The sequence below is a fragment of the Acanthochromis polyacanthus genome, chromosome 15, assembly GCF_021347895.1.
Source record: "Acanthochromis polyacanthus isolate Apoly-LR-REF ecotype Palm Island chromosome 15, KAUST_Apoly_ChrSc, whole genome shotgun sequence".
In the NCBI taxonomy this organism is placed as follows: Eukaryota; Metazoa; Chordata; class Actinopteri; family Pomacentridae; genus Acanthochromis; species Acanthochromis polyacanthus.
In genome coordinates this window covers 22,549,863-22,576,655 of record NC_067127.1, presented here as the reverse complement: position 1 = coordinate 22,576,655, position 26,793 = coordinate 22,549,863, and the positions used below count along the sequence as shown (strand labels likewise).

The following is a 26,793-nucleotide window of genomic DNA, read 5'->3' as shown; positions in this document are numbered from 1 at the left end:
CTAGAAGATCCTCATTTCATGTCCCAGCCTTCCCTGGATCTTTTTGTATGAAGTCTGCATGCGTGGGTTTTCTCCAGGTAATCCAGCTTCCTTCCACAGTCCAAAGACATGCTGAGGTTGACTGGTAATTCTAAATTATCCGTAAGTGTGAATGTGAGTGTGATTGTTTGTCTCTATGTGTAGCCCTGTGATAGACTGGTGACCTGTTCAAGGTGGTGCCTGCCGCCCCCTAAGTCAGCAGGGATAGATTCCAGCCCCCCGGTGATCTTAATGAGGATTAAGCGGTGTGTAGATAATGGATGGATGGGTATCTGCATATTTGCCCAGTGTGTTAATCCTTCCTAATATCACCTAAACAGTGGCTATTTGAAACACCAAGCATGATTAACCTTTACTAAATGGCACTTGCGGTTTGTTGCTAAAATACAAATCTCTGTCATTCTTAACTCAAGACTGAGGCAAAAGAATGAAAGTGAGAAGATTGCCCATTTCAGGACCCCGGTCAGCTCAACATTCAGCTTAAGCATTACTGTAAGCAATGTCTCCAAAAATAGTAATAATGCATGAAAACAGCAGAAAAAATGTAACAAAAACAGAGAGAGAAAATACAGGAAAATAAAAAGTCAATCTAAAATAATATGAGACTATATTAAAGGCACTTTCAGTTTAAATATCAGGCATGTACACTGCGTATACATAATGTGCTTTTAATGTGTTTTTTTATTCTTTACTACTTTTATGAATGTGTATTTAAATACAGTAAAGAAGTGTAGCGCGCAACAACGTGCATAACATGACTGAGAAGAAAAAAGAAAACTATTCCTCTTCTGTTTTTTTCTTTCCATTCGTTTCCTCTTTTAACGTGCCTTCTGATTGGCTCGCCTGGATGCTTGTAGCCAATCAGCCTCCGCCTGCTATGGAGGAAGGAATAAATGCAAGATGGCTCCTCATATAAAAACAGTCTTCTGGGTTGCCCTCGGCGTGCGACTAAATAACTCTTTAAATCTTATCAGGTTAAAATATTTATCTGCGAAGAGCTCTGAAGGGTAAATTGAGCTTTACACTGATGGTATTTGTCAATATTTTACCGGACAAGGTTCCAGTGGGACAACAGGGACAACTTTGAAGACATGAATCGGTTGTGAACTGGCTATCTTCGGCAGACAGAGTTGGGCTGGTCAGACGCACACAGCCCGGGCCTGTGCTAGCTATCGTTAGCCGCTAACTAGCTAATGACTTCGTTTGCTGTTATCTGTCGCGTTGGGAACAGCATAAGAGGAAAAGTCTCAAATTACTGACCGCCTGTTGAATGCTGGACGTAAAAGTCCACACAGTAACTGGCCATGGCTGTATCAAGGTAAGAAATAGCTGCTCTGACTATGTTCTATATGTCCGACTTTTTTAAACAATTAGCTAGCTAACTTGCTAATCCCTTCTAGCTTTTGATTTGGTAGAGAATAGCATGGCGACGGCCGACTAACGTTAGCCGGTGTAGCTTTATGGTGTGACTTAGTCACTTGTCTCTCAAACTCAGTTTTGGCTCGTTTTCAGTGCAGGTACCAAAATACAGTGGAAATTAAATGCATATTTTAGTGCTCCACAGTCTCCTGGTGATGCTCTGCCGTTAAGTACAGGTTAACTAACGTTGTGGTGAAGTTGTATCAGTAAAGCCGGTGTTGTGCCAAGAAGACATCGTTTTCCACAAATTGATTTCCCTCAATCATGTCTCTGCATGAATTTCTCCACTCTGTGTCCTACATGATAACCGATGCAATTGTTTTTGCGGTTGAAAATGCTTTAACGGACTAATTAACTCATGCAATGCAGTTTTCCACTCTACAAAAAGTGATTGTAGCCCCCACTTTGTGACTGAGGTATTAGCAATGCATTTAAACGACTTGTTTTCATTCATGAGGGTTTCATTTGAAAGAGTGGAGCGCATAGGATAATTGCAAAGAGCCAGTTTATTTATTTTATCTATAAAACCTATACATGTCAAGATTATTTCAGTATAAACAGAGACATACCACACACTAAGAGTCCAAATATTGAATACAGAACTATAACTGCTACAGTATTGCCTATTATTATCCTAAATAATAATAGGCTCTTTACTGTTGCCACAGACATGAAATTGCATGTGTTTGCATGTTAGGACAGCTTAATTTAGATAAGATCAGCTGTAGATGTCTGCAAAGTGGGCAATACTGCCTTAAAGTGAGACAGACAATTGCATTATTGCAACACGTGTTTACAAATGTGAGCTATCCCAGTTGGCTGGCTACCTGAGGAGAGTTAACGAGTTGTTAGTTTTTAATTGTTGGTACCTGGAACAATGACACTTGCTAGTGTCACAGTTTGTTGAATGCAAATTTAAGCACACAATTTGTAAAACTGCTTGTAGCAAAGTGTTTGCAGCATGTCCTTGTTTTAAAATGTGAATTGAAAAAGTCTTTTGAATGAGAGGTGAAACATCCTCAAGAATCCAAAGAGAAATCCAATTGCTTTAAACTTATACACTTAGGATCACCATAAATTGGATTACTGAGAATTTGCACAGATATAATTTGAAAATGTACAACTATATGTCTAATTTGATATGTTCCTAGCTCTTTCTGATTTCACATTGAAGAGTAAACTCATCTATAGAACAGCTTAAGTATTTGTGGCACTTAGGGTCATGACTTACACATCTCTAATCCACTCCTTTATTAATAGACTGCTAAAGACCTCAGTGAAAGACCAGGATCATTAGACAGGCTGCCTTTGTGCAAAGCCAGTGACATGGAATTGTGATACTTCTGTTAAGAAATAGTATTTAAATCCAAAGATCCTTGTACTGTAGAGCACAAACGACCGGCAAAGATGTTGGTCAGTGCTGTGTATTGCTCATGGGTTGTAATTCTTTGTTTGACCTTGTTTGGTTTTATTTGCACTTGTCTTTTAGACTTGATCGTTTGTTTATCCTGCTTGACACTGGAACAACACCAGTAACCAGGAAAGCAGCAGCCCAACAGCTTGGAGAAGTGGTCAAACTACACCCACATGAACTTAATAACCTTTTGTCAAAGGTGTGTGTTTGATATATCCTTGTACTAACAGTCTTAACTATATCAACTTGGATGCTCCTGCAGTCAGATGTGTGGAATATGAGTAATGTATAGCTGTCCAGTGTTTGACAGCAGATCAGTTAGTTCTTTCTATATTAGCAGGTGGATTGGATTTTGCAACATTGCAGCTGGAAGAAATATTTTAGCAAGGAGACAAAAAGCAATCATACCATGTTATGTGTCTTTCATTATCTCTGTAGGCCATATAGTTTTAATTTAAGTTGTTGTGTAAAGTAGTCAATGACATAATTTTCTGTCAATTGCAAGGTCTTGACCTATCTACGGAGTCCAAACTGGGACACTCGTATAGCCGCAGGTCAAGCTGTAGAGGCCATAGTGAAGAATATTCCTGAGTGGAACCCACCTCCCAAGCCTAAAAAAGGTGAGCTGAAAGTCTCTTTCATTGAAACATTTAAGTTCTCTACATTTGAGTGATCTTAAGCCAGTCCTCACACTCCCAGGTGTAGTATAGTTTGACCATACTATGTTTTGTCTAACATGGTTCCATCAAAATCAACATTCTTAGATGTCTGTGTAAAAAACCAAAACCAAAAAAGCAAGCTTACATTGACACATCAAAACATTAGGCACTGTATGCCCTTTCCTTTTTGTTTGATAGGCAGTAAAATTGCACTACAGTCCTGCTGAATTTTAGCAAAGGCTTTGAAAAAGGGCTTAATAACATTTCTGCTGCATGGTAGGCAAGCATCACTGTTTTGGGAAGAGCTCAGCTTCTCCTATCATCACGGTAGTGTGGACATATTCGATTATCAGACTCATCCACTCTGTAAACCAGTTTCAGAATGGCACTGGTTCTTGGTGTGGAAAACATAAGCTTGGTCTGTATGAAATGCTTTAATGTTGACATGACCCGAAACTTATTAAATACTTAAAGAGACAAATGTGCATTGTGAAATGCATGTGAAACTCTTTGTTTTTTCCCTGTAGAATCTTGTGAAGACTTCTCTCCAGAGGACTCCTCTTGCAACCGGTTGAGTTTCTACCACTTTGATATCTCCCGTCTGCTCAAACATGGTGCATCGCTGCTAGGATCTGCTGGAGTTGAATTTGAGTTGCAGGATGACAAAACTGGTTTGTAATGACTCTGGTTTTTCAGCTGCAGTGACATTCACACTGTTACACTCTCTCAAACATACATGTTTGAACCTGTACAGCCTTCCGTTTGGTTGTATCTGACTTAGATGCCACTAGGGGATTTACTTCTTTTTTTTTAAAATTTTGATTACATTATAGGGATTAGCAGATTTACTTCCCGTCCATTAAAATTGCTCACGTTTGTGTTGTGAAATATGGTAATCAACTCTGATGGTAGACTACAACATCACAGCCAATATCTGAAGTTGATTCTGATGTAAACACAAATCCACACATCAGCAAGGTTACTTGGTCATGAATTTAAATGCAATTTAAATAGGGAAAGCTGCTCATTCTTATCTTTTGATGGTCATTTGAATTTGAACATCCTGTCTGTAACTCCCTGCATTATGTTGAACCAGTCGTTGCTTTTCTTTGATCTGTTTTCACTTCTCAGTCAAGGTCCCCTTTACTGTTGCAGTTTACTAAATTTAGCAAGTTCTAGGTGACATTCAGAGCTATTTATGATGCCGTTCCCATATTATTTGTGGTCCCAGCACGAACCATTTTTCCCCCTACCCGCACTTCAGAATTACACTCTATTGTTCACAGACGCATAAGTCCTCACTGGCCCAAGGTGCTCTTGTGCCATTTCTCATTGTATCCAAAAGTTCCCCCTGACCTCCTTTGATTTGTTCTCAGGTGAGATGGATACCAAGGAACGTCTTGCTCGGCAGAGAAAACTTCTTCAGAAGAAGTTGGGCCTGGACATGGGTGCCGCTATTGGTATGGACACAGAGGAGCTGTTCAACGACGAAGACCTAGACTATACCTGCCAACCCAGTGGAGTCAGAGCCCATGGAAGCAAAGCGTTAGCTGGATCCAGTTCCCGCAACCATGTGGTAGGTTTCATTTTAAGCCATTACCTTGAGTCAGTATTTGAGAGATTACAAAAATAGATTTCCTATTAATTATTGCCATGTTCACATTATCTTTCACACTTTATATCACCAGCTCTGTTTCTAATTTGTCAAAGATGCATTTTCAGAATTCTCTCTGTGCAAGCAGCTCTCTCTGTCAGCAGCAACAAACACAGTCACACACACACACACACACACACACACACACACACACAGACTCTGCTCTTGGTCTCAATGGTGGCAAGAAGTAAGCATCCACAAGTAGTTAAACTTCTCTGGAATCGATCTTGATAATGTGCATTACCATAAGTGCAAAAGGTCTTTTTCATATGAGATCAGAAACACAATAGCTCTGTGGAAACATCTAGAGAAGTTTTTAACACACAGGTGGAGAAATGCACTGTTGCCTAACCATTTCCTGGCTCCTAGTTCAGCTCTCATTAGCTCAGTTATGTTATGGATGGTAGTGGCCTGGAGTACACACACAGAGTTAACTGGATTATACGTCCATAGATTAAGGATTGCCAGTGACCATTAGCCAGCTGATTGCTCAGCAATCATAAAATCGGTTTGAAGTGGTTCGAGCATCATTTAAGCTGTTGTTCACATTCAGTTTAAATTTACGGTTTTCAGAGTGCTCGGAGCAAGACAGGATTTAATTATTGTAGGGCTGCAGGCAAACCCTTGCCTTTCTTTTTTTCCACTCTCTAACTGAATGTTGATATTGGCAGTGATAGAAGAAGTTCTGTCACAGTTCTCCTAAGTACAACTATTATTACTGCACAGTGAAAAGCACTGCCAAAGAAAAAAATCCTGCATTCAATGTTTTTACCTAAAAGTGAAGAATAATAGAGAAGTGACAAAAAAAAACAATGTCAATTCTTCTCTTAAAAAGATTCTTTCTTACCTATCCCTCACTTTCATTTGCCAGACTTTTGAGCCTGTACTACATGTCTTTTGGATTACTAAACTGTTGAGGTAAACTAACAAAACAGCCTCTGAGTGCTCTCAAGTATTAGTTTTAATAATTTATTGTTGCTGCTTCACAAAGCACTTGAATGGTCTCTTACTGTCAGATTGCGTGTACTTTGTCTAAGACCCCTGTGCTGTGGCTTAAGGTCATAGTCTTACCTGTTCAACTTCAAGTAGATTTGTTGAAGAGAGGGAAGCAGGCGATGGCGTGTCTCACACTCAGTCTGTTGCTATAGGGCTATGCAGGCCCTAATTGCAAATGTCACTTGTAACATCTTATGTTCTTGTTGCAGTATAAGGGCCTGTCTGAACAGGATATCTCTTCAGAACGATTTATTACTGTAAATACTTTTTTATCATGCCAGTTCTTCTTTGACCTGACAGTATTTTAGTGAGGCAGTCTTTTCTCTGCTGGTTATGAATCAAACCATGGAGATTTTTGTGTTTCCGGTTTTGGTTTTGGGTCGTATTGTCTGATAGTCCAGCGTTTTTTCTCTTGCGAATTGCTGCACATATTTAAAGTTACTCTGTCAGTATAGTCTCTATGGTTATATAGTGGCTCAGTTGCTTTTTATATTTCCTCATCATCAAACATGCTACAAATAATAATCCTCCAAAAGTTAGTGTGTCATTGATAGTTGAAATGAAACTGGCGGCATGGGGTTTGATTTACTGACAGTCTGGGACTGTAGAATGTCATGCATAGTATAAAACAATGACAATGGTGAGCATGTGCGTGAACAGACACAGAGAATGTAGTAATCCTGGAAGGACTGGGAGGTTAGGTTTATTCGAAACACTTGGGAAATTCATGACGTTTGAACTAGAGAATAAATGTGTTAAAGTATTCCACTCTACACTGTATTGCAGCTGGTGATGAATGTTTGTTTGTGTAATATTTCAAAGTGTATAATTAACTCCACTGTTTTGTTTTCAGCCCATTCAAGCTGCTGAACTGATTGACTCAGAGTTCCGGCCAGGCATGAGCAGTCGTCAGAAGAATAAGGCTAAGAGGATGGCTAAACTCGTAGCAAAACAAAGATCCAGAGACATAGATCCTAATGAAAAGAGGTACAATTATACATGCTGTGCACCTGCAACTTTCACAGCTTGATTCTGAATTTTATCATTACATATTAGCTTCTTCTCTTGAAAACCAGACCAAAGTGTGACTCTTCTGTATTCTAAACTAAACTATACCTATTGAACTACGGTATTTATTTCATCGTGTACAGCCACTATTGTATGTATTATTATTGCCATACTTAAGGTGTTTGAGAGGTTTTGTTTGCACATTTCATCATATATGAAGTCTGACGTGTTTGTATGATGAAGTGACTCTGCTTTCTCTTCAACCCTTAGTAATGACAGTTTTGAGGGTGAACCTGAGGAGAAACGAAGAAAAACAACCAATGTAGTCATTGACCAACCAGCATCCGAGCATAAAGTCTTAATCGACAATGTTCCAGATCACTCCAGTCTTTTAGAGGAGGTAAGGCATCAAAAAACACTTAATAAGGCTTTTTGTGTGAAATGTTAGATAGGAATCTTTATATCTGTGATGTAATGCGATGACATGACCAATATCTCAATCCATTGTCTTCAGACACATGAGTGGCCTCTGGAGAGCTTCTGTGAGGAACTCTGCAATGACCTCTTCAATCCTTCATGGGAGGTAAAATAAAATTATATACTTTTATATGATACATATTTTCTGATAGTAAACAGCTGAGGATGTACAGTTTAACTGAATTACAGGCACAGTCCAAAAGGTGATCAAAACAAAGAGTAGCTAAAACCATAAAATGACACTTCAGGACTGGAACCTGTGACTTCTAACTGATTGACAGCAGGGCTTGTAGTCAGTGCAGACAAGGTTTGCCCAAATCATCCCTACTCTTCAACCAAATGATTGGTCGCAAGGGTATTTATATATAAGAAGCATTCTACCTGGTAGTTTTATGGTGAAACAATAAAAGCAGACTTGGAGCAGACCAACATGCACCTGTCTATATTCATATGATTTCAACCAGTGATTCAACTACAAAAACTACTGAGAAATATCTTGCAGACAGGTTAGATAAGCTGCTGTTTGCAAAGTTTACACTCAATGTTTTAGCTATTTGTCTTCACAAAATGCACCCACACAGACAGCATTGTAAACATTTTTAGTATTTAAGAGCAGTCTCCATTAGAACTTTAGTCTGCTCCTTCTACCACTAAGGATGGATGTGAAAGTAACACCAGTGATTTACCAAGGACAGTTTTGCATTATACATAATGACCAAACTCATTGTGAATAATTTATATGGTCAAACACAATATTTATTGAGATTTTTTTCACTTTCTGACAGAATTGTAAAGCGTTCCTTACACAAAACTCAGATTAACCCTTTTTAAAATGCGACCTTGACAAATATGTGTAAACTATATATATTATAACTATATTATGTGTGTTTGCTCACAGGTTCGTCATGGTGCAGGTACAGGTCTTAGAGAAATTCTCAAGTCCCATGGTGCTGGGGGTGGGAAGCTGGTCGGAAGCACTGCAGAACAGGTACGTGCTAGCCATACCCTCTCGTGTTTTTTAATAGTTTGTTTAAAAAAAAAAAAAATGACACCAAATGTCTTGACGTTTTGGGTTAGATGTTGCGACAGCATCAGGAGTGGATAGAGGACGTGGTCATCCGGCTGCTCTGTGTCTTTGCTCTGGACCGCTTTGGAGACTTTGTATCTGATGAGGTAAGGTCTTATTCAAATTTAATAACTGAACTGAACTCAATAACTGAACAGAACCTCTGACAATGCTAACACTCATTAACATGTTGTTATTGAGACGTACAGTGTAATGAATTTGAGCACCAGTTTTTTTTAGGTAATGTCATTGTTTTTCCCTGAGCAAATATCTGATTGTTGTTGCTTGACTATTGTGTGTCATGCCATGATTCTGTTCTGGATAAAGTAGTTTTTTTTTTCCCTTTCTTTCATACATTATTTCCTCTCATAAAGCAGTGAGCTGAAAAATGTCAGTTAGGAAGAGGGGCATTGCAACAAGATAAATTAGGATAAACTTTCTATTTTACCCTCTTTAACATGTTAGTTTCTTGCAGTTCCTTGCATAACATTTGGGGAGGTGAGGAGGTGACAAATATTCTTCTCAGTATATTATATTAATACATAACTTTAAAAACATGCCTGTAAAAGGGTTGCTCTGTAATCTCTTCATTCAAACCGAGGTTTATTATAATGTACAATGCACTTAACAACCACTGCTATTCTCAGTTTAGATATTTCATTGTACAATGTATCTGTCTTGTTTTTCTGTGCATTTGACAATAAACCTCTTGAATCTTGCAAGTAGATTAAGAGATATCATATCCTGACTAGATTTTTAAACACTGGACTTCCTAAAATTTAGTTTGAGGAACTGAGGATAATCTAAGCTGTGAATTTAACCTTATTGGTTTTAGGACCGGTGATTAAGACTTAAAGAAAAGTCTGCATCACAGGTTCACATGTATGTAATCAATCTGTCAAATTCATCAAAGCTGACTGGCCTACAGGATCAATGCTAGCCAGATTCTTTGGCAAACCACTACATCAAGTCATTCCACTTGTGTTTTTCTGGGCTGTATTTATTCTGTATTTCTCTCTCTTTGGTAGGTGGTGGCTCCTGTCAGAGAGACATGTGCTCAGACGCTCGGTGTGGCCCTTCGCCACATGAATGAAACTGGTGTTTCCATGACAGTAGATGTCCTGCTGAAGCTGCTGAAAGAGGACCAGTGGGAGGTCCGTCATGGAGGCCTGCTGGGCATAAAGTATGCCCTGGCTGTTCGTCAGGTACCACCTGTTCTGTGTGTGTATATGAAACTGAATAAGCGCAGCAGGATTCTGCAATGTATTCAACCTAGGGTCATGAATATAAATTGTAGAGGTGGGAGGATGTATGCATGAACAAAAATCTCTTTGTTGATTTGGAAACAAATGTGCTCCATGTGGAGGAATGACACTATAAAGGCCATTTCTTTCTGATTTCACACTCCTTCATCTATGCTGATTTGACCTATCTGTTGCTTTGTGTCTCAGGACTTGATAGCTGTTTTACTGCCCCGGGTGCTCCCTGCTATCACAGAAGGCTTACAAGACCTAGATGACGATGTGAGGGCTGTGGCAGCAGCATCACTCATCCCTGTGGTGGAAGGCTTGGTGCAGCTACAGCCCAACAAGGTTAGAGTCAAAACTAGTTATCAGTGTGTCTTTTCAGTTTACGGTCTGTGTTTAAGTGTCTTGCCTGTGCGTAGTTATTTTTCATTTTGTCCTCGTTCTGGATGTCTAAATTGAGATGCAAAATCTGCTGTCTCTCAGGTACCCTTCATAGTGGACACACTATGGGATGCTCTTTTGGGATTGGACGACCTCACAGCTTCCACCAACAGTATTATGACTTTGCTGTCCTTGCTGCTCACTTATCCACAGGTCGGACAGTGCAGGTCAGTCTCTGAAGGTCATGCCATTAACCATCAGAAGATGATACAGTATTTATTGGAACTTTACAAGCTCAAGTACATTGTTTTAGCATTGACTTAATTCCAACATATCAGTTTTCAGGACATCCCAAACTATTACAAAAACTGAGAACCAACTCAATAGTGGACACTTGAAATGAAAGTACTTTTAAAACCAACTTTATTTTCTTAAAATTTGACATAGAATGGAACACCACAGAGCCAATTTGCCACAAACACAAAACACAATGAGGGTGGAAGCTTTAAATCTTTAATTATAGCTTGTACATATTTAGTAATGCTTTATTATGTTCTGTTTTTCTAATATTATTTGGCTCCAACTTTTGATTGATACACTATATTTTTTCCACTCTAGAACGCAGCAGTCGCTAACTGTTCTAGTTCCTCGGGTTTGGCCGTTCTTGAGACACACTATATCATCAGTAAGACGGGCAGCCCTGGAAACTCTATTCACACTTCTGTCTAAAGCTGATCAGGTAAGTGTGACCACGAGCATTTTGATGTTCCTTTACTCTTTGCTGAAATACACTTAAACTTTTTTTTTTTTTTGATGCAGTATTCAACAGTAACAAAAGTGCATCACATTTCAATGTTTGTATTCATGTTACCCAGTGTTGCTGTTGAAAGCTTTTTTGGTTTACAGCATAGATGCTGGATAATGTATTCTGTCCCTAATAAGGCTGTTTTTCATGTTTTGGGTTCATCAGAGTTGTGCAGAGTGGATCAATCCCATCCTGCAGGATATGCTCCGGCACATCTTTCAGTCCTGCATACTGGAGAGCAATGAGGAAATCCTTGAACTGATCCAGAAGGTTTGTTGTATGAGCCACACAACCATTTCTGATGACTACATTTACAAACATGGCCCAAGTTTGATTATGAAAAACAAGTGGAACAAAATAGATGATATAACACTGCCAGTTCCAGTCTTACATTGTAATTGTTTTTGTACTTAGACAAGTCTTATGTGAAGGACATTGTGGGTTTTGCCTTGCTTTGTTAATGTGTCTCTCTGTGTGCAGGTATGGATGGAGTTATTGTCTCAGGCCCCCCAGCAGTACGTGGTAGCAGCCAGCTGTCCATGGATGGGTGCCTGGCTCTGTCTCATGATGCAGGCCTCTCACATACCTATAGACCTGAACATGCTGCTGGAGGTCAAAGCCCGCTCCAAGGTTGTGCACTTTGTGTAGAATTAAATCAGATTTTTTGTTCTCGTATTGTTTTATTCTCTGCTAATCTTTCACTGGTTTTCTGCTTAATGCAAAATGATGCTCATGTAGAATAGCTGCCAAGGACATTTTGTGTTTATTATTGTGGAAACTTGCTATTAAAGTCAGTTTTTAAGTTAATTTAACTTGACTCAGGATGGTTGGGTGCTTCTCCTCCTAGTTACATGAACAAATTTGCGCAAATAATGAAAGTAACTCCATGATGCACAAAATCAGAGCACCTCACTGTGGTTGCTAAGCGACAGACGAGGTGAAGTTAAGAACAGTCGGTACATTTGAGTCAGAGCAGGTTTAACAATCTGAATGGACTGAAGGAGGAAATAAAAATGGGAAAGAGAAGCACGTTCAGCCCAGCAGGTACCGTTAATAGCTGTTTGTTTAATGACGTGTAACTGAACCGAGGGAGAACGAGGACAGCTTTGCTTTGCATGTACCAAATTGGTTCAGCTTGTATTTGAAGCACAGAAGGAGACAAGTGTTTTAATTTAATGGTTTTAAGACTGTGGTTGTTACTTTGCCTCCTTTCATTTGTAACAACATGAAATGTATGTGGAGATGCATTTTTGTTTTTTAGTTATACTAACTGTTGTAATTAATGTTGTGTGCACGAAACAGGATAAGGCGGGCACAAAGGCACGCCAAGGGAACAGTCAGGTGAAAGAAACGGTTCAGGAATATATAGCAGGTGCAGAGACGGTAACGGACGACCCCGTGACAAGAGACTATGTGGTGGTTCGTGCTCGACTCATGGCTGCTAAGTAAGTGTTGATAGTTTTAAATTAAAAATAAATGATCGGTGGTAATCTTTAGGCCAACTTGTGGTTTTGTCTCAAGAAAGGAAGACACGTGAATTGGTGAATAAATAGTTTTTAAGATGCTAATAGCTCTGACAGCTTTTCTCTGCTCTCTTTGTAACTCTATTCTAGATTGCTGGGAGCTCTGTGTAGGTGTATATGTGACCCTCAGCTCAATGCTGCATCTCAGGAGATCAGACCAGCTGAATCTTTGGGTCAACTGTTGCTCTTCCACCTCAACTCCAAGTCTGCCCTGCAGCGCATAGCAGTGTCTTTGGTGCTTTGTGAGTGGGCTTCACTGCAGAAGGTAAAAAAAAATAATCAAGTAGTTTTAGTGTGGAGCAAATGTGGTTTATGAGCATATAGAATCAGGCACTTAGAGGATCAATGCATTTCTTCGTTCCTTTCAGGACTGTCAGCTGGTGTCCTCTATGGTGCAGCCTCGTCTTCTGGCCATTCTGTCTGAGCAGTTGTATTATGATGAGATTGCCATCCCCTTCACACGCATGCAGAATGAATGTAAGCAGCTAATTGCGCTGCTAGCTGATGCCCACATAGACCTTCAAGACCGCCTCAGTTGTAGTGTTTTCACCATTGATCAAGCCAACGAACTGGTAAATCCATACACACAACCACTTGGAACATTTAAACACTAACCCTTTATCAGATTAAACAGCAACTTGTACTGCCCTCCATAATCTACAGAGAAATCCTGTGTCTTGAATGTGATATAGATTAATTAAGAGTGTCATGCTTTTATCAAACCGTTTCTGATTTTCCAACAAAATTATTAACTCATAAACTCTGTCTCGTAATTTTATGATTTCTGTCAATAATTGTCCTTTGTTTGGATTATGTGCAGAGGGACATTTTACTCTTTGGGTAGCTAACCTATTTTCGCTGTTAGTTAGTTTGTTTGTTTTTTACAAAATTGAAGGAAATGTTATATTTTCATTTCCAACTGTGCCAACAACTTGCAGGAACACATTAATGTCCAAACAGTTTTTGTACTGACAAGTGAAATTTACTTTACATGACACCGTAATACAGTAAAGTACACTGTAGCAAGCTGGAACAAATGTTCTTGCACAGACTACCAGCAGCATTTCTCATAGGAGTTTCAGTAGAAATCAACTGGACTTCTCTTGTAGTTTCTTGAAGATGTTCGACTTCTCATCCAAGAGCTTTTTCAGTTCAGTTTTGGATGAGAGTTGAAACGTTTTCAAGAAACTACAAGAGAAGTCCAGTTGATTTCTACTGAATCACCTGGATGACTGAGAATCTACACAGACGGTAGCAATACTACCGTAAGTAAATAAAACTACAAATTCTGTTTGATTGTTCATGGTAAATTGCATTAACCCTTTAAGCTTCAGTGTACCGCCGGCGGTACACCTCCTAATTTGCATAGGAATTTCAAGAATGTCCGACGGGTGCAAACGCGATTACACAAACACTATACGCCGATGAAAAGCTTAGATTCTCATGAATCCGCCGGTATAAACCACTTTCAGATGCGATTACCACAGCGGGTGAGAAAAACACATTTGTCCGACAAAAACAAATATTCATCCATCCGTTCTCTATACACGGCTTCAACGCACACAGCGCGACTCACATTTCCGGGTTTATTATTACACACAAAAAAAAAATTCCACAAAAAACGGCCATAATCCAACCTTTTACATCAGATGACACAAGCCAGTAAACTATTTTGTCCAAAACATGTCCTGAAGTCGGTATAAAATCCCCGAATCGGTCGTTTTCAAGGAAATGCACCTCCTGATGCGCGTCCAATATTCCCTGTATTTTTCGTAATTTTTTTATTTAAAAATAGAATATTAGCGATTTTTTTTTTGTACTGAAAACGGCTGGAATTGACTGAAGCTTAAAGGGTTAAGCTGTCTTTAGTTAATATTACTATCTCCTCCGTGATTTCTCGTTACTTTTTTCCAGCTTTGGTAATGGTTTCGCATAGAATGGATGGTCTGACTCTGAGATTTTGTACCTCATTATATCATTCTGCTATTTGGGAACATTTTTTAGTTTGTTTGGTCTCTTTATGCCAAACATAGTTGAATTGGGTGGAGCTAAATAAAGGATGCAGTGACAGTGTTCTTGCAAAACAAAAAATGATGATGGGAAAAGTTTTGGCAAGTACATTTGCATGCAGGGAGGCGAGAACTGTCATGAAAATACCCAATTTACTGAAAGTGATTAGTAGCTCTGCCTTACTGAATGATCCAAATCCACTCCAAAACTTTTCCTATCATTTTCATTGTGGTAGGTTGCTGCTCAGAGGTTGTTGTAGTTGTTTTCTGTAGTATCGCGGATTTTGAAAATGTTATGTAGATAAAAGGGGGAGATGAAAAATGTATAAAATGCATGGCTAATGACAGACTTTTAACTGCCGTCTACATCCTGTGTGTTGGACGGCTTTGGTATTAATGCCGCCCAGCTGTTTCTTCGTTTTGAAGTTAATGTATATCGCACTCTGTAACAAATTACTTCCATCCCAGTCACACACATGATCTCCCCTCTTGTCTCCTAGGTAACCACCATCTTTGCAGAGTCAACAGCGGGTCTAAATGTGAAGTCCAAGCAGGGACAGGCACTGGACAGTAAACGGCAGCAGGCTCAAGCAACAGTGATGGAGACCAGTGCAGAGTGGCAGCAGCTGCATCTGCGTGTTCACATGGTCACCGCCTGTGCAGTGATTAATCTGCAAGTGCTTCCTGACAAACTTAACCCCCTGGTCAGGCCTCTGATGGAGGCCATTAAGAGGGAGGAGAACACCCTGATCCAGGGTTATGCTGCTTCTTTTATAGCCAAGCTGCTGCAGCAGTGTGCTGGACGCTCGCCCTGCCCCAACTCCAAAATCATCAAAAACCTCTGTGCCTCAGCCTGCGTGGACTCTGCAGTCACACCCTCATCTGCTTGCCCCGTACCTCCCACACAGGAAAATGCCAAAGGTAAGACTTTTTGTACGTTTACTCAGTTAGTCAGCTACCAGTGGGATTTTAAAGTTGGCTTTTTATTGATGTTGACCCATTTGACTGATATGCTTCATGAGTGACTGAATACTAAAATCATCAAATTTTGGTTTCACAATTGTCTGTAATTTTTTGCAATATTAGGGGGTGGTTTGGAGAAAGACGGCATGCATCACATGGTCAACAAAACTCGAGGTATCATCACCCTGTACCGGCACCAAAGGGCCGCATTTGCTATCACCAGTAAAAGAGGCCCCGCCCCTAAAGCCCCTAAGACCCCCTCCACAGAGCTTCCACCCGGCAGCACCATCAGCACTGATAACGATGAGGTACAGAGGCCTACCAAATGTACATTTTCCTTGCATTTAGTTCATTTCAATATCATGTTGGGTCATCTGGTTTTAATGTGCTTTCATTTTAGAGCAAGAAGCCATTTCTTATTCAGAGACGAGGGGCAGAGTTCTCCCTAACAACTGTTGCCAGGCACTTTGGTGCAGAGCTCACCAGGACTCTGCCGTACCTCTGGGAGAACACAGTGGGGCCACTGAGGACAGTAGCGACGGAAAATCGGTGCATTGGTATGAATTTAATCTTAGTAATGTTTTTGGTCGCAACTTATTTGTACAATGTAGCAGCCACTGTTCACACTTTTTAGTGTTGTGTCTAAACACCTGACCAGTAAGCATTATGATCTCTCTGCAGGTCTGGGACTTGATCATGTCGAACTGTCCAATTTTAGATTCAAAGTTCAGTTTGAATTTGTAGATGCCTTTGGCTCATTCACTAATTACTCTAACTTATTTTTAGCATCTAAGCTGCATGAAAGTCTCATGCAACTTCAGATGTGAGAAAGGCTGCTTTTTATCTGTCTACATCAGTTCACTTAATGTCATTTCACCAAGATAATCTGCTCAGTACAATCCATGATTCCACATTTCAAGAAGGTCAGAATGTCCAGTATGTCGTTGGTACTTTGAGTCACTGTGCGTCTCTTGTGTGTTCTAGATAGGCAGGTCCAGCTGGAGAGGGGAGACGCTGCAGCTCAGGAACTGGTCAACTCTCTGCAAGTGCTGGAAGTCATGGCCGGAGCCATGGCCGCTGAACTCAGACCTTTGGTACGTCTGCCACGTCACCAGGACTGCTTTACTGTACTTTCATAATACAATTTACTAAATTGTTATCATGAATTCAAAATGTAATTGCATCATAAGAAGACTTCTTTGTCAGTAGTTAATTTCCTTCTGTAGTGCATCAGCATTCACCATAGCAGCAGGATTTCCCAAATGATGTTCATAAAGGTAACTGTTAGAATGCAAGCTTTTTGTTCAGCCTCTGCTCTGCTCATGTTTTTTTTTTTTTTTTTTTTTTTTTGTGTAGCTACTGGAGCACCTACCCCATCTGTTTACATGCCTGCAACACCCATACACAGCAGTGCGCCACATGGCAGCCCGCTGTGTGGGTGTGCTCAGCAAGATAGCCACACTGGAGACCATGAACAATTTCCTTGAGTGTGTACTGCCCTGGTTAGCTGCTATTGATGACTGCACCAAACAGGAAGGTGCCATCGAGGCTTTAGCCTGTATCCTTCAGTGAATGTTCAGCTTTTCTTCATTCTTTTTTTTGTCCTACTCCAAAAAATGTATTATGAAACAGATTTGTAATTATACTATTTCTAAGTGTAAATGGCTTTAAGTGTGAGATGCTTAGGATTAGAAGCATCGCTCTTATTTCTATACAGCACTGTCCTTGACCAGCATCTCTGCAGGTGTCATGGAGCAGCTAGATGTGGACATTGTGCCCTACATCGTGCTGCTGGTGGTGCCAGTGCTGGGACGTATGAGTGACCCCAGTGATAGCATTCGCTTCATGGCCACACAGTGCTTTGCTACGCTCATTCGCCTGCTGCCACTAGAGGTATAAGCACTCAGCAGGCTAGAATCCACTTTCTAATTAGTGATGTAATGTTATTCTGTGGCATTTTGATTGTGAAGGTAATATTTTTAATGCTCTACCAGGCAGGCATACCAGATCCTCCCGACATGTCAGCTGACCTGATCCGCCAGAAAGCCAGAGAGCGCCACTTCTTGGAGCAGCTGCTAGATGGCAGAAAGTTGGAGAACTATAAGATTCCTGTGCCCATTAAAGCTGAGCTCAGGAAGTACCAACAGGTGTGTGTCAGAACAATGCCCATCCACTGGACATTTTCACACACTTAGACAGCTTCTGGAACACTTCACTGCATCAGCTCCAATGTGATTATATTTCTACCCCTGGAAACAGATTTTGCCTGTCATGCTGCAGGCTGGCATAGCAGACTATAGATATTCTGGTAACAAATATTTTTCTTGACACAGTACATTTAAAAATGTAAGATAGGATAAATGTGCTGGTTCTTCTTAGAAAAATGTTACCAGCTGGCAGATCTGTTCAGACCAGCCATCCATCTATTTCTTTTAAATAAAACTTTTAATGCTATACAAGACTTCTGCATGATTACCACATGAAGCTACGGCATTCTCATAATGGTGTTGAATTGTTACTCTGTCTCATCCTGCAGGATGGAGTGAACTGGCTGTCATTCCTTAACAAGTACAAGCTGCACGGGATCCTGTGTGATGACATGGGGCTCGGCAAGACACTGCAGTCCATCTGCATTCTGGCAGGCGATCACTACCTCAGGTACTGAGTCCAAACAGCACCATCAGTGTTGCTGCGTTTGACTTTCAGCTGGACGGTGGCAGCTCACCCACTTCTCTCCATCTGCCATTTCACATTTGCGGTGCATCTGGTAGTATTCGTACCACTTCACTTTTTCCACATTTTGTTATGTTACAACCTCATTCCAAAATATTTTTTTTCCCCTTGAAATTCTACACACATATTCGGAGCTCAAAATTACTATTCGGATACCACCGTCACAACCGGATATTTGGTCCAGCCCAAGTATCCAGCCAATGTTGATTATTATTATTAGTATTTTTCTATTATGATTACCATGACTACTAGATCATAGAAAGGACTGAGGTGCTTCATAATGAAAGGCAATTGGGGCTTGATATATCTCCTTTCTTTAAGCTGATAAAGGGTTGGAGTTCCAGACAGAACATGTCCTACACAAAACTGAATTGACTGTCCTTTCAGAATGTCAAGTTTATTATATTCAATTCAGTTTTATTCATATAGCGCAATTACAATTCAGATCGTCTCAAGGCTCTTTAAAGAGCCCATATGTTATATGAAAAGCAGCTGTGGGAAGGTCTAAGATGCTGTTCATTTGTGACTGCAGCAGCATTTGACAGTTTCACCTTCAGCCATGGTTTTTCCATGTTTGATGCACTTCTTGGATCTCATCTTAATCAGTGTTCTTTAAAGCACTCATTATCCCACATATTTGAAGTTCTGTGTAAGGAAGCGTGACTCATCCAGCTTTGTTATTTAGGGCACAGGAATATGCCAAGACTAAGGCTGCAGACTGCAGCCCTATGCCCTCTCTGGTGGTGTGTCCTCCCACACTGACTGGCCACTGGGTGGACGAAGTGGGCAAGTTCTGCACCAAAGAGTACCTCAACCCTCTGCACTACACTGGGCCTCCTACAGAACGGATGCGGTAAGTGTTAGTCAGAGGTGTTTTTTTTGCAGGAATATGATTCATGTCCTTGTTTTTAAAGTTTCTTGCAAAAGGAATAAATGGAGAGCTTTTTTGTGTGTGTGTCTGAAGACAATTGCAAAAGTTTACATCATCTTGAGAGAATTGTTGAAGCTAAGTGAACATTTTCTTTTGCAGGTTACAACATCAAGTAAAGAAACACAATCTTATAGTAGCCTCTTACGATGTTGTGCGAAATGACATTGACTTTTTTAGGTGAGTGCTATTCTACATGTGTCTGATTTTTGTGTGATGGAGGTAGATACTGATTTTTAATATTTTTCTCAATTTTTTGTCAGGAATATCAAATTTAATTACTGTATCCTTGATGAGGGTCATGTCATCAAAAATGGGAAAACCAAACTTTCCAAAGCCATCAAACAGCTGGCTGCCAACTTCCGAGTCATCTTGTCAGGAACACCCATTCAGGTGAGGGACCATGTTGGGTCTGAGGAGGAAGTGACGGTGGAGATTTACCTTCTTTCCTTTTGCATTTGCTAGTCAGAGCATGACCATTTTCTCGCTCTGTCCTCAGAACAATGTCCTGGAGTTGTGGTCGTTGTTCGACTTCCTCATGCCGGGCTTCCTTGGAACAGAACGTCAGTTTGCTGCTCGCTACGGTAAACCAATCCTAGCCAGTCGAGACGCCAAAAGCTCCTCGCGTGAACAGGAGGCCGGTACGTCAGTTCCCTGTCTTTCAGAACACTGAACTTATCTGAATATTACATTTCCTTGCATTCCATTTAGTTTTTGCTTATTGCTTAACCCTCAGAGCCTGACAGATGCACTTTGCGTCCAAATTCATTCTTCTTGGGTTGAATTGATCTCCGAGTATTTATGGCAGCGAGGTGTATCGCACAGTAAATAAAAGATCACAAGCTGACCTTTCTGATGCTTGTAGAATGAAGCATCAACAATCATTTTGAATTGAAATCAGATTTAATCCTAGCTACAGCCTACATATAACTGCACATCCATCTTTAAATCCCATTACTCTTGTTAAAATAACTCCAGGTAATATCTGTATAATGCAATGATTCCATAGATATCATGTTTCTGATATTGCCAGATTTGATATTTCTCCTGTAGAGGATTATGAAAAGATATTTATGCTACCTTCATTTTATGTTGAGATACACATAAAAACATTATAATGCTAAACATATTTTTTCCTTGATTCAAAACTATTATATTTAAAAAAGGCAGTTATTTAATCGAATGGTGAATAATCTGGATAGTGTTGACTAAAAAACAAGTTACAGCCTCAGAGTTTCACTACAAAATGAGGTACAACATGGCTAACCTGTGCAATTACAAAGTTCTAAGTCCAGGTAGTGAAATTACCCTGAAATTAGCATAAAGTTACTTGTCGAACATGATTTGTAGTTAATTTTGCTTTCTTCTTGTAGGTGTCCTGGCTATGGAGGCCCTGCATCGACAAGTGCTGCCCTTCCTGCTGAGGAGGATGAAGGAGGATGTCCTTCAGGATCTTCCTCCTAAAATCATTCAGGACTATTACTGCAACCTGAGCCCTCTCCAGGTACGTGTGATCCCTTTATGAAGATCTGTCAAGCAATTCTCTTTCTGTCACCAGAACTGAAATGATGAGAGGAATTTCCCTCTTCTGTCAGGCCTTCAGCTTTGCATTTTTATTGCTGGTCAGGATTGCCTCTGCCTTCTTCTATTAGCTATACATAGGAAAGGAAAATAAAGCTCAGATAAAGGTCTTCCAAGTTAATGTAATGCATTTTAAGAGGAATATCTGCTTACAGAGTTTTAGGTAGGAAGTGATTTAGAAATGTTTTTTTCACACAGGTACTGCAGCCTTAGATTAACAACCTGGTATGTTTTCTCATTCCGTGCAGGTTCAGCTGTATGAAGACTTTGCAAAGTCTAGAGCCAAGGCCAGCGTGGAGGACAGCATCTCTGTGGCCTCTGCAGAGGAAGAGGAAAAGCCCAAACTGAAAGCAACTGGCCACGTCTTCCAGGTACAGGGTTTTTGCTGGCATCAAATATAAACCTGCTCTAGTTAGAGATGCCCTGTGGAGTTCTCCTGTGGACAGTTTTTCTTTACATTCAGTGTTTCTCTCACTGAAGCCTTCTGTATACATTCTTAAGGTGTAAAAAATGTGCTGAATAGAATTTCTCTCATATAAAACCTACGCAAGGCCAGTGTTTCCTATAAGTTTGTAGATGTTGGTGCATGGTTGCTACCTGCAGATCAGTGGAAAAGTTGGGAACTATTTGCTGAACACGATGCAAACCAAAGAAAGGGCCACACGTTAAAACTGGATGTCATGAACCAAACAGGTTGCCTTTAAGTGAATACGTTGCTGTTGACCGTTTCTTTGAATGCATTTCCATTTAGGCTAAATGTTTACTTTCACAAATGCATCCACTGGATTGGAATCATTTCTTGTTAATACTCATTTTTAATACCTCTACATTGTTTCAGGCGCTGCAGTACCTACGTAAACTGTGCAACCACCCAAGCTTGGTCTTGACTGCGCAGCATCCAGAGTACAAACGCATCACCGAACAGCTGGCAGGTCAAAACTCGAGTCTACGGGACATTCAGCACGCACCTAAACTCTCTGCTCTCAAGCAGGTAATGTTCTGTAAAGCCAGCCGTTAAATCAGCTTTGTCATGTAGTTCATGCTTTTGTGGAACACATTTTTGAAAAGAAATGTCCCTCCTCAGTATTTATGTGCAGTGCCAAATTTCATTCAATTAATGTTTCTTGAGAGTGGAGAGAAGTGGGAAGCAGAGATGTAAAGGCAGGTACTGGATTTCGAATGAAGAACACATCTTTGGCCAGCTGGGTTGCTTGTGTCTGACATCACAAATGTTTCCTCAGCCTTAATAAAAAACATGTCCATAGAACTCATCTACTTGATGTTTCCGCCCTCCAGTTGCTGCTGGACTGTGGTCTTGGTGGTGGTGGAGGATCAGAGGGGGGCACTGAGGCAGTGGTGGCCCAGCATCGTGTGCTCATTTTCTGTCAGCTGAAGAGCATGCTGGACATTGTTGAGCACGACCTGCTGAAACCCAAGCTGCCCGCTGTCACCTACCTGAGGCTGGACGGCAGCGTGCAGGCTGGCCTGCGTCACTCCATCGTTTCCAGGTTCTTGATTTGATCTCTCTTTTTCTCACTCAGTTTTAGTTTTAGTTCAGAACTCTGCCTCATGCTGCCTGTTTGGTGAATGCGAGACTAAAATCCAATTCTTTCCCCCGGCTCTCTTCTCTCTGTACCTCAGGTTTAACAACGATCCATCCATTGATGTGCTGCTGCTGACCACTCATGTGGGCGGTCTGGGGTTGAACCTGACTGGTGCAGATACTGTGGTGTTTGTGGAGCATGACTGGAACCCCATGAGGGATCTGCAGGCCATGGATCGAGCCCATAGAATAGGACAGGTACAGTTGCTGGATGATATTACATAGAGCAGAATGGAGGACACACCCAGCTGCATACAGTATTAAATGGACATGTGCAGTCGGTCAGATAGTCCAAGACTACATCACAGGCTCAATATTCCAATAATGTTCACTATTTGCTTTGATATATTTTAAATCCACTGCCTTCCTGCAGTGGAAAACAACTTGTTCATTAGTGTTTTCTTGATAAATTACTAAATGGCCATAGAGCAGTTTTAGACTCTGTGACGCTGCCGGTCTAGCCTGAAAGTAGTGATGAACCCAGTAAAATTAAATCAAGTTTTTCCTTTAACTTTTCTCATTGTGTCTGCTTTGTGCAGAAACGAGTGGTGAATGTGTACAGGCTGATTACACGAGGCACACTGGAGGAGAAGATAATGGGACTGCAGAAATTCAAAATGAGCATCGCCAACACCATTATCAGCCAAGAGAACACCAGCCTGCAGAGCATGGGCACAGACCAGCTCCTCAACCTCTTCACTCTGGACAAGGTGAGATCTCTGAGTGTTTCTGTCCGACTTCCACAGAGCAGGAAAACGATCAGTAGCGACACACATCTCCCATTAGTTAATGGGATCTTTTTGTCGTAATGTCAGTCTTGGGATATATACATTGTGTGTTGTCTCTGCTGTCAGCACAGTGTAAATGAATTGGAATTGTCTGTGCTTAAAAGAAGGCATTTATCAGACATGAGTCGCAATTCTGGGATGTTATTCATGATTTGCTCCATTCATATTACCATAAAAGTTTAATGTAGATACAGCTTTTGTGTCAGACATAAAATATATACATTGAGAAAAGAAGTTTGCAGTCACTATGAAAACAACAATGAAACTACTCGAACACCGAACAATTTAAATTAAGACCAGAAGGAGTTAATTTGCTGCTGACACTGCATGAGTGACTGTACATGCTGTGAAGTATATTTCATGGCAGAATATTTTCTTTAATCTGCAGAAGTGTGATTTTGTTCAACTTCATTGGCATTAAGTGATATTTGTATAGACAGTAGTCGATGCATTTAAAGCTGAGTTTGACACTACCATGCAAATGTTTGGATTCACTCAGACAATGTCATATTTTCCATGAAAACCCACACTTTTATACATGTACTAACATATTTGCACAAAGGTTTTCTAATCATCAATGAGCCTTTCAACACCATTAGCCAACACAATGTAGCATTAGAACACAGGAGTGATGGTTGCTGGAAATGTTCCTCTGTACCCCTATGGAGATATTCCATTAAGAATCAGCTGTTTCTAGCTGGAATAGTCATTTACCACATTAACAATGTCTAGACTGTAGTTCTGATTGAGTTAATGTTGCCTTCATTGAAAAAACATTGCTTTCTTTTATAAATAAGAACATTTCTAAGTGACCCCAAACTTTTGAACGGTCGTGTATAGACAGCATCATTTTGACGTATCCTAGTCGTAGTATGAAGGAAGGACTCATCAGCGCCGAAAACTTTATTCACTGTAAACGTGTGGTCTACATCTACTAAATCTGCAGTCTCAGGATGCTCTGATATGGCAGTAAAACAGCTGGTCACTGGCAGTTGCAGTACTGTATCGTCTTTGTAAAGCAAAGCCACTTCCCGCTTGCTGTGGCTTCTGACATAACTACAAATATCTGCAGCATCATTTTGCCCAGCCTAAGCTCTAATTCAAATTCTGTATAATCACATTTTTACTATGTAGAGTTTAGGGTACCGATACCATCAGTTTGACCCTGTTCCATTTCAACATATCTCCATCCTTCTGATGAGTTCCAACTTAATTTAAGATCCTTAAATTTGTCAGCGTAGTTATCTTGAATAGAGAGAGATTACAGATTTTTAAACAGAAGATGTCTGAAACTGCAAGTAACATTAATCCTTATTCAGCTCACAGTGTGGATATCTGCAGGTGAATTGTATGTATGAGAAACTCCCTACACGATTGGTTGGTGACATCATTTTAATAGGTAATAATGTGGATGTCTGAAATAACACTGTGGATATTTTAAATGTTCTTTTTAACTAGGAAGAATGCAGTACATATTCAGTTCAGCTATTAAATGTTAAAATGGCTAGTCATAGTAGCCAGACACCTGCTATTAACATGCAGTGTCTGTAAATGTCTGTATGTCCGGTCTGAAAAAGGAAAAACATGTCAATGCTCACTAAATGCATTGTGACCAGTAGGTGATGTGGTTGTCTGGACCTCATCAGCTGGGTGTAAATGCAGCCTGTACAGCAGGATAACACTGATAAGAAAAAATCCATCCGTGTTAAAAGGCCTCAATTTTCCTTCTCCTGCTCGTAAATCTTCACTTGCAAAAAGTGATTTAGAATGTTTTCTCTCCGTGACATTGCTTCCTCGAACTGAGGACAAACACAAACCCCGGTAGTGTTTGTATTGGTTTTTTTCTAACCAGACAGAAACAACTGTCAAAAGCCTCTGAGCTCACATTCCTGTGTAATTATGGAACATACATGTGTGGCTCCACTTCAATGTGTTTCAGGACGATAAGGGCGACAGAAGCGAGCAGCCCCCGTCAACCTCAGGGAAGGCCTCCATGAAATCGGTGCTGGACGGCCTGGGAGAGCTGTGGGACCAGCAGCAGTACGACACGGAGTACAACCTGGACAACTTCATGCACTCCCTGCAGTAGCACTGTACCACCCCACCCAGCCTCCATCAGTCATCTCATCTTCTGGCCAAGCAGGACCTGGTCAGACCCTGAAGAAACCCCCCCCCCCCCCCCCCCCCCCCGGCTGCTGCCCCACCCCCATAACTTCCATCAACAAATCTGTCAAACAGCCAGAAGAAGAGCAATTTTTATTGTTGCTAAACTTGATTTTCTTCTAAACATGTTTCCTGAACAGTGTCAGACATCCCATAATTCCCCACCCAGGCCATCAACATGCCCTTAAAAGAATGTCAGACTGAATAAAATGCCTCATCATGTACAGTAGTTAACAGCAGCATCTCTCAAGCACACAGCGTGTCATAATTGCAGTCCTCCTCCATCATTACAGCAGCAGGTGCTACTTCTCCAGACCACCGCCCTCCTCCACATTGCATAGCCAGAGCATACAGTGTTAACCGCTTCAGACGCCATTACACAGTCGCACCTTCTTCCCAGCCCTCGTCACGAAGTCTTAAAAACATCCCTATACCCAGCCACACCTGTCAGCACCTCTCTGACTGATGGATACAAACATGTTTTTGTACAACAAAGGGAAACTGGGTGAGAGCACGAATAAGCCACAGGATGTCATCAGGCTTTTTATAGCACACCGGCGGCCGCTGAGCTCAGGAGCCGCTTGCGCCACGACAAGTCGACTCCAATTCTCCGCCCAGGGAGAGTGTGTTCGCATAATCCATGGCCGTCAGGAGGCTTTGGAGGGAGAGACGGTATTCTCTGTGGTGTAGAAATGACCAGGGATCGCACTGCACCTGAAGCAGCATTACAGAGACTGAACAAAGGGCCAAGCTTCCACTGGTACCTGAAACTTGCCACAAGTATTTTAAAAGAAAAATAGACTTGTACATATTTCTGTAATTGCTGCTTTTTGTTTATGATCGTGGAATTGTAATAAATTCGACAAACCTTTGAAGTACAAATCTTATTGTCTTTGAATCTTTGACGGCCAGTAGATGGCACCATTGTACATCCAGGAATGATACTACTAGCTACATGAATGAATGAACGTAAAACAGGATCACATTAGTTGAATTTTGACACAAATGCACCCATTTAAGGAGCATTTACTGCTGACAGATGAAGTTGTAGTTTAGAGAACTCATTAGAAATTATTCTGAAAGACTGAAAGCTATGGAAGCCAAGAAAGGCCATAGATTTAAAGGACAAGTTTGCTTTGATTGTCCTCTGAATGTTTAATCTTGAAGAAAGGTTTTTGAATATTGGATGCATTTTTAATGAACTAAAGACAATGTTTTGCATGTAAATCTTCAACATGAATTCAGACAGGTGGCTTTTCATACTAAAAGAAAAAAATCTTCGACCCGAGTAGCCAGACATTAATATTACAGCAGGATAATGCAAGTTAGTGCTGGCC

At 40.7% G+C, this 26,793-nt stretch overlaps 1 protein-coding gene across 1 annotated transcript; it reads left to right on the top strand.

Annotated features, from left to right (window-relative positions):
* Positions 1-920: 920 nt before the first annotated feature.
* Positions 921-25,477, top strand: btaf1 (BTAF1 RNA polymerase II, B-TFIID transcription factor-associated). The gene is made up of 38 exons (XM_022217478.2): positions 921-1,357; positions 2,948-3,071; positions 3,378-3,492; positions 4,059-4,202; positions 4,908-5,107; positions 7,035-7,168; positions 7,460-7,589; positions 7,704-7,772; positions 8,565-8,654; positions 8,744-8,839; positions 9,761-9,937; positions 10,184-10,324; positions 10,463-10,587; positions 10,979-11,099; positions 11,331-11,435; positions 11,646-11,795; positions 12,468-12,610; positions 12,779-12,953; positions 13,057-13,260; positions 15,198-15,618; positions 15,784-15,968; positions 16,061-16,217; positions 16,645-16,754; positions 17,017-17,218; positions 17,405-17,553; positions 17,655-17,807; positions 18,197-18,318; positions 19,079-19,246; positions 19,424-19,501; positions 19,585-19,714; positions 19,821-19,962; positions 20,695-20,825; positions 21,151-21,273; positions 21,741-21,893; positions 22,199-22,410; positions 22,544-22,703; positions 23,045-23,215; positions 25,233-25,477. Exons 1-38 carry the CDS (start codon positions 1,344-1,346, stop codon positions 25,380-25,382), a joined length of 5,574 nt encoding a protein of 1,857 aa, XP_022073170.2. The 5' UTR covers positions 921-1,343; the 3' UTR covers positions 25,383-25,477.
* Positions 25,478-26,793: the final 1,316 nt, after the last annotated feature.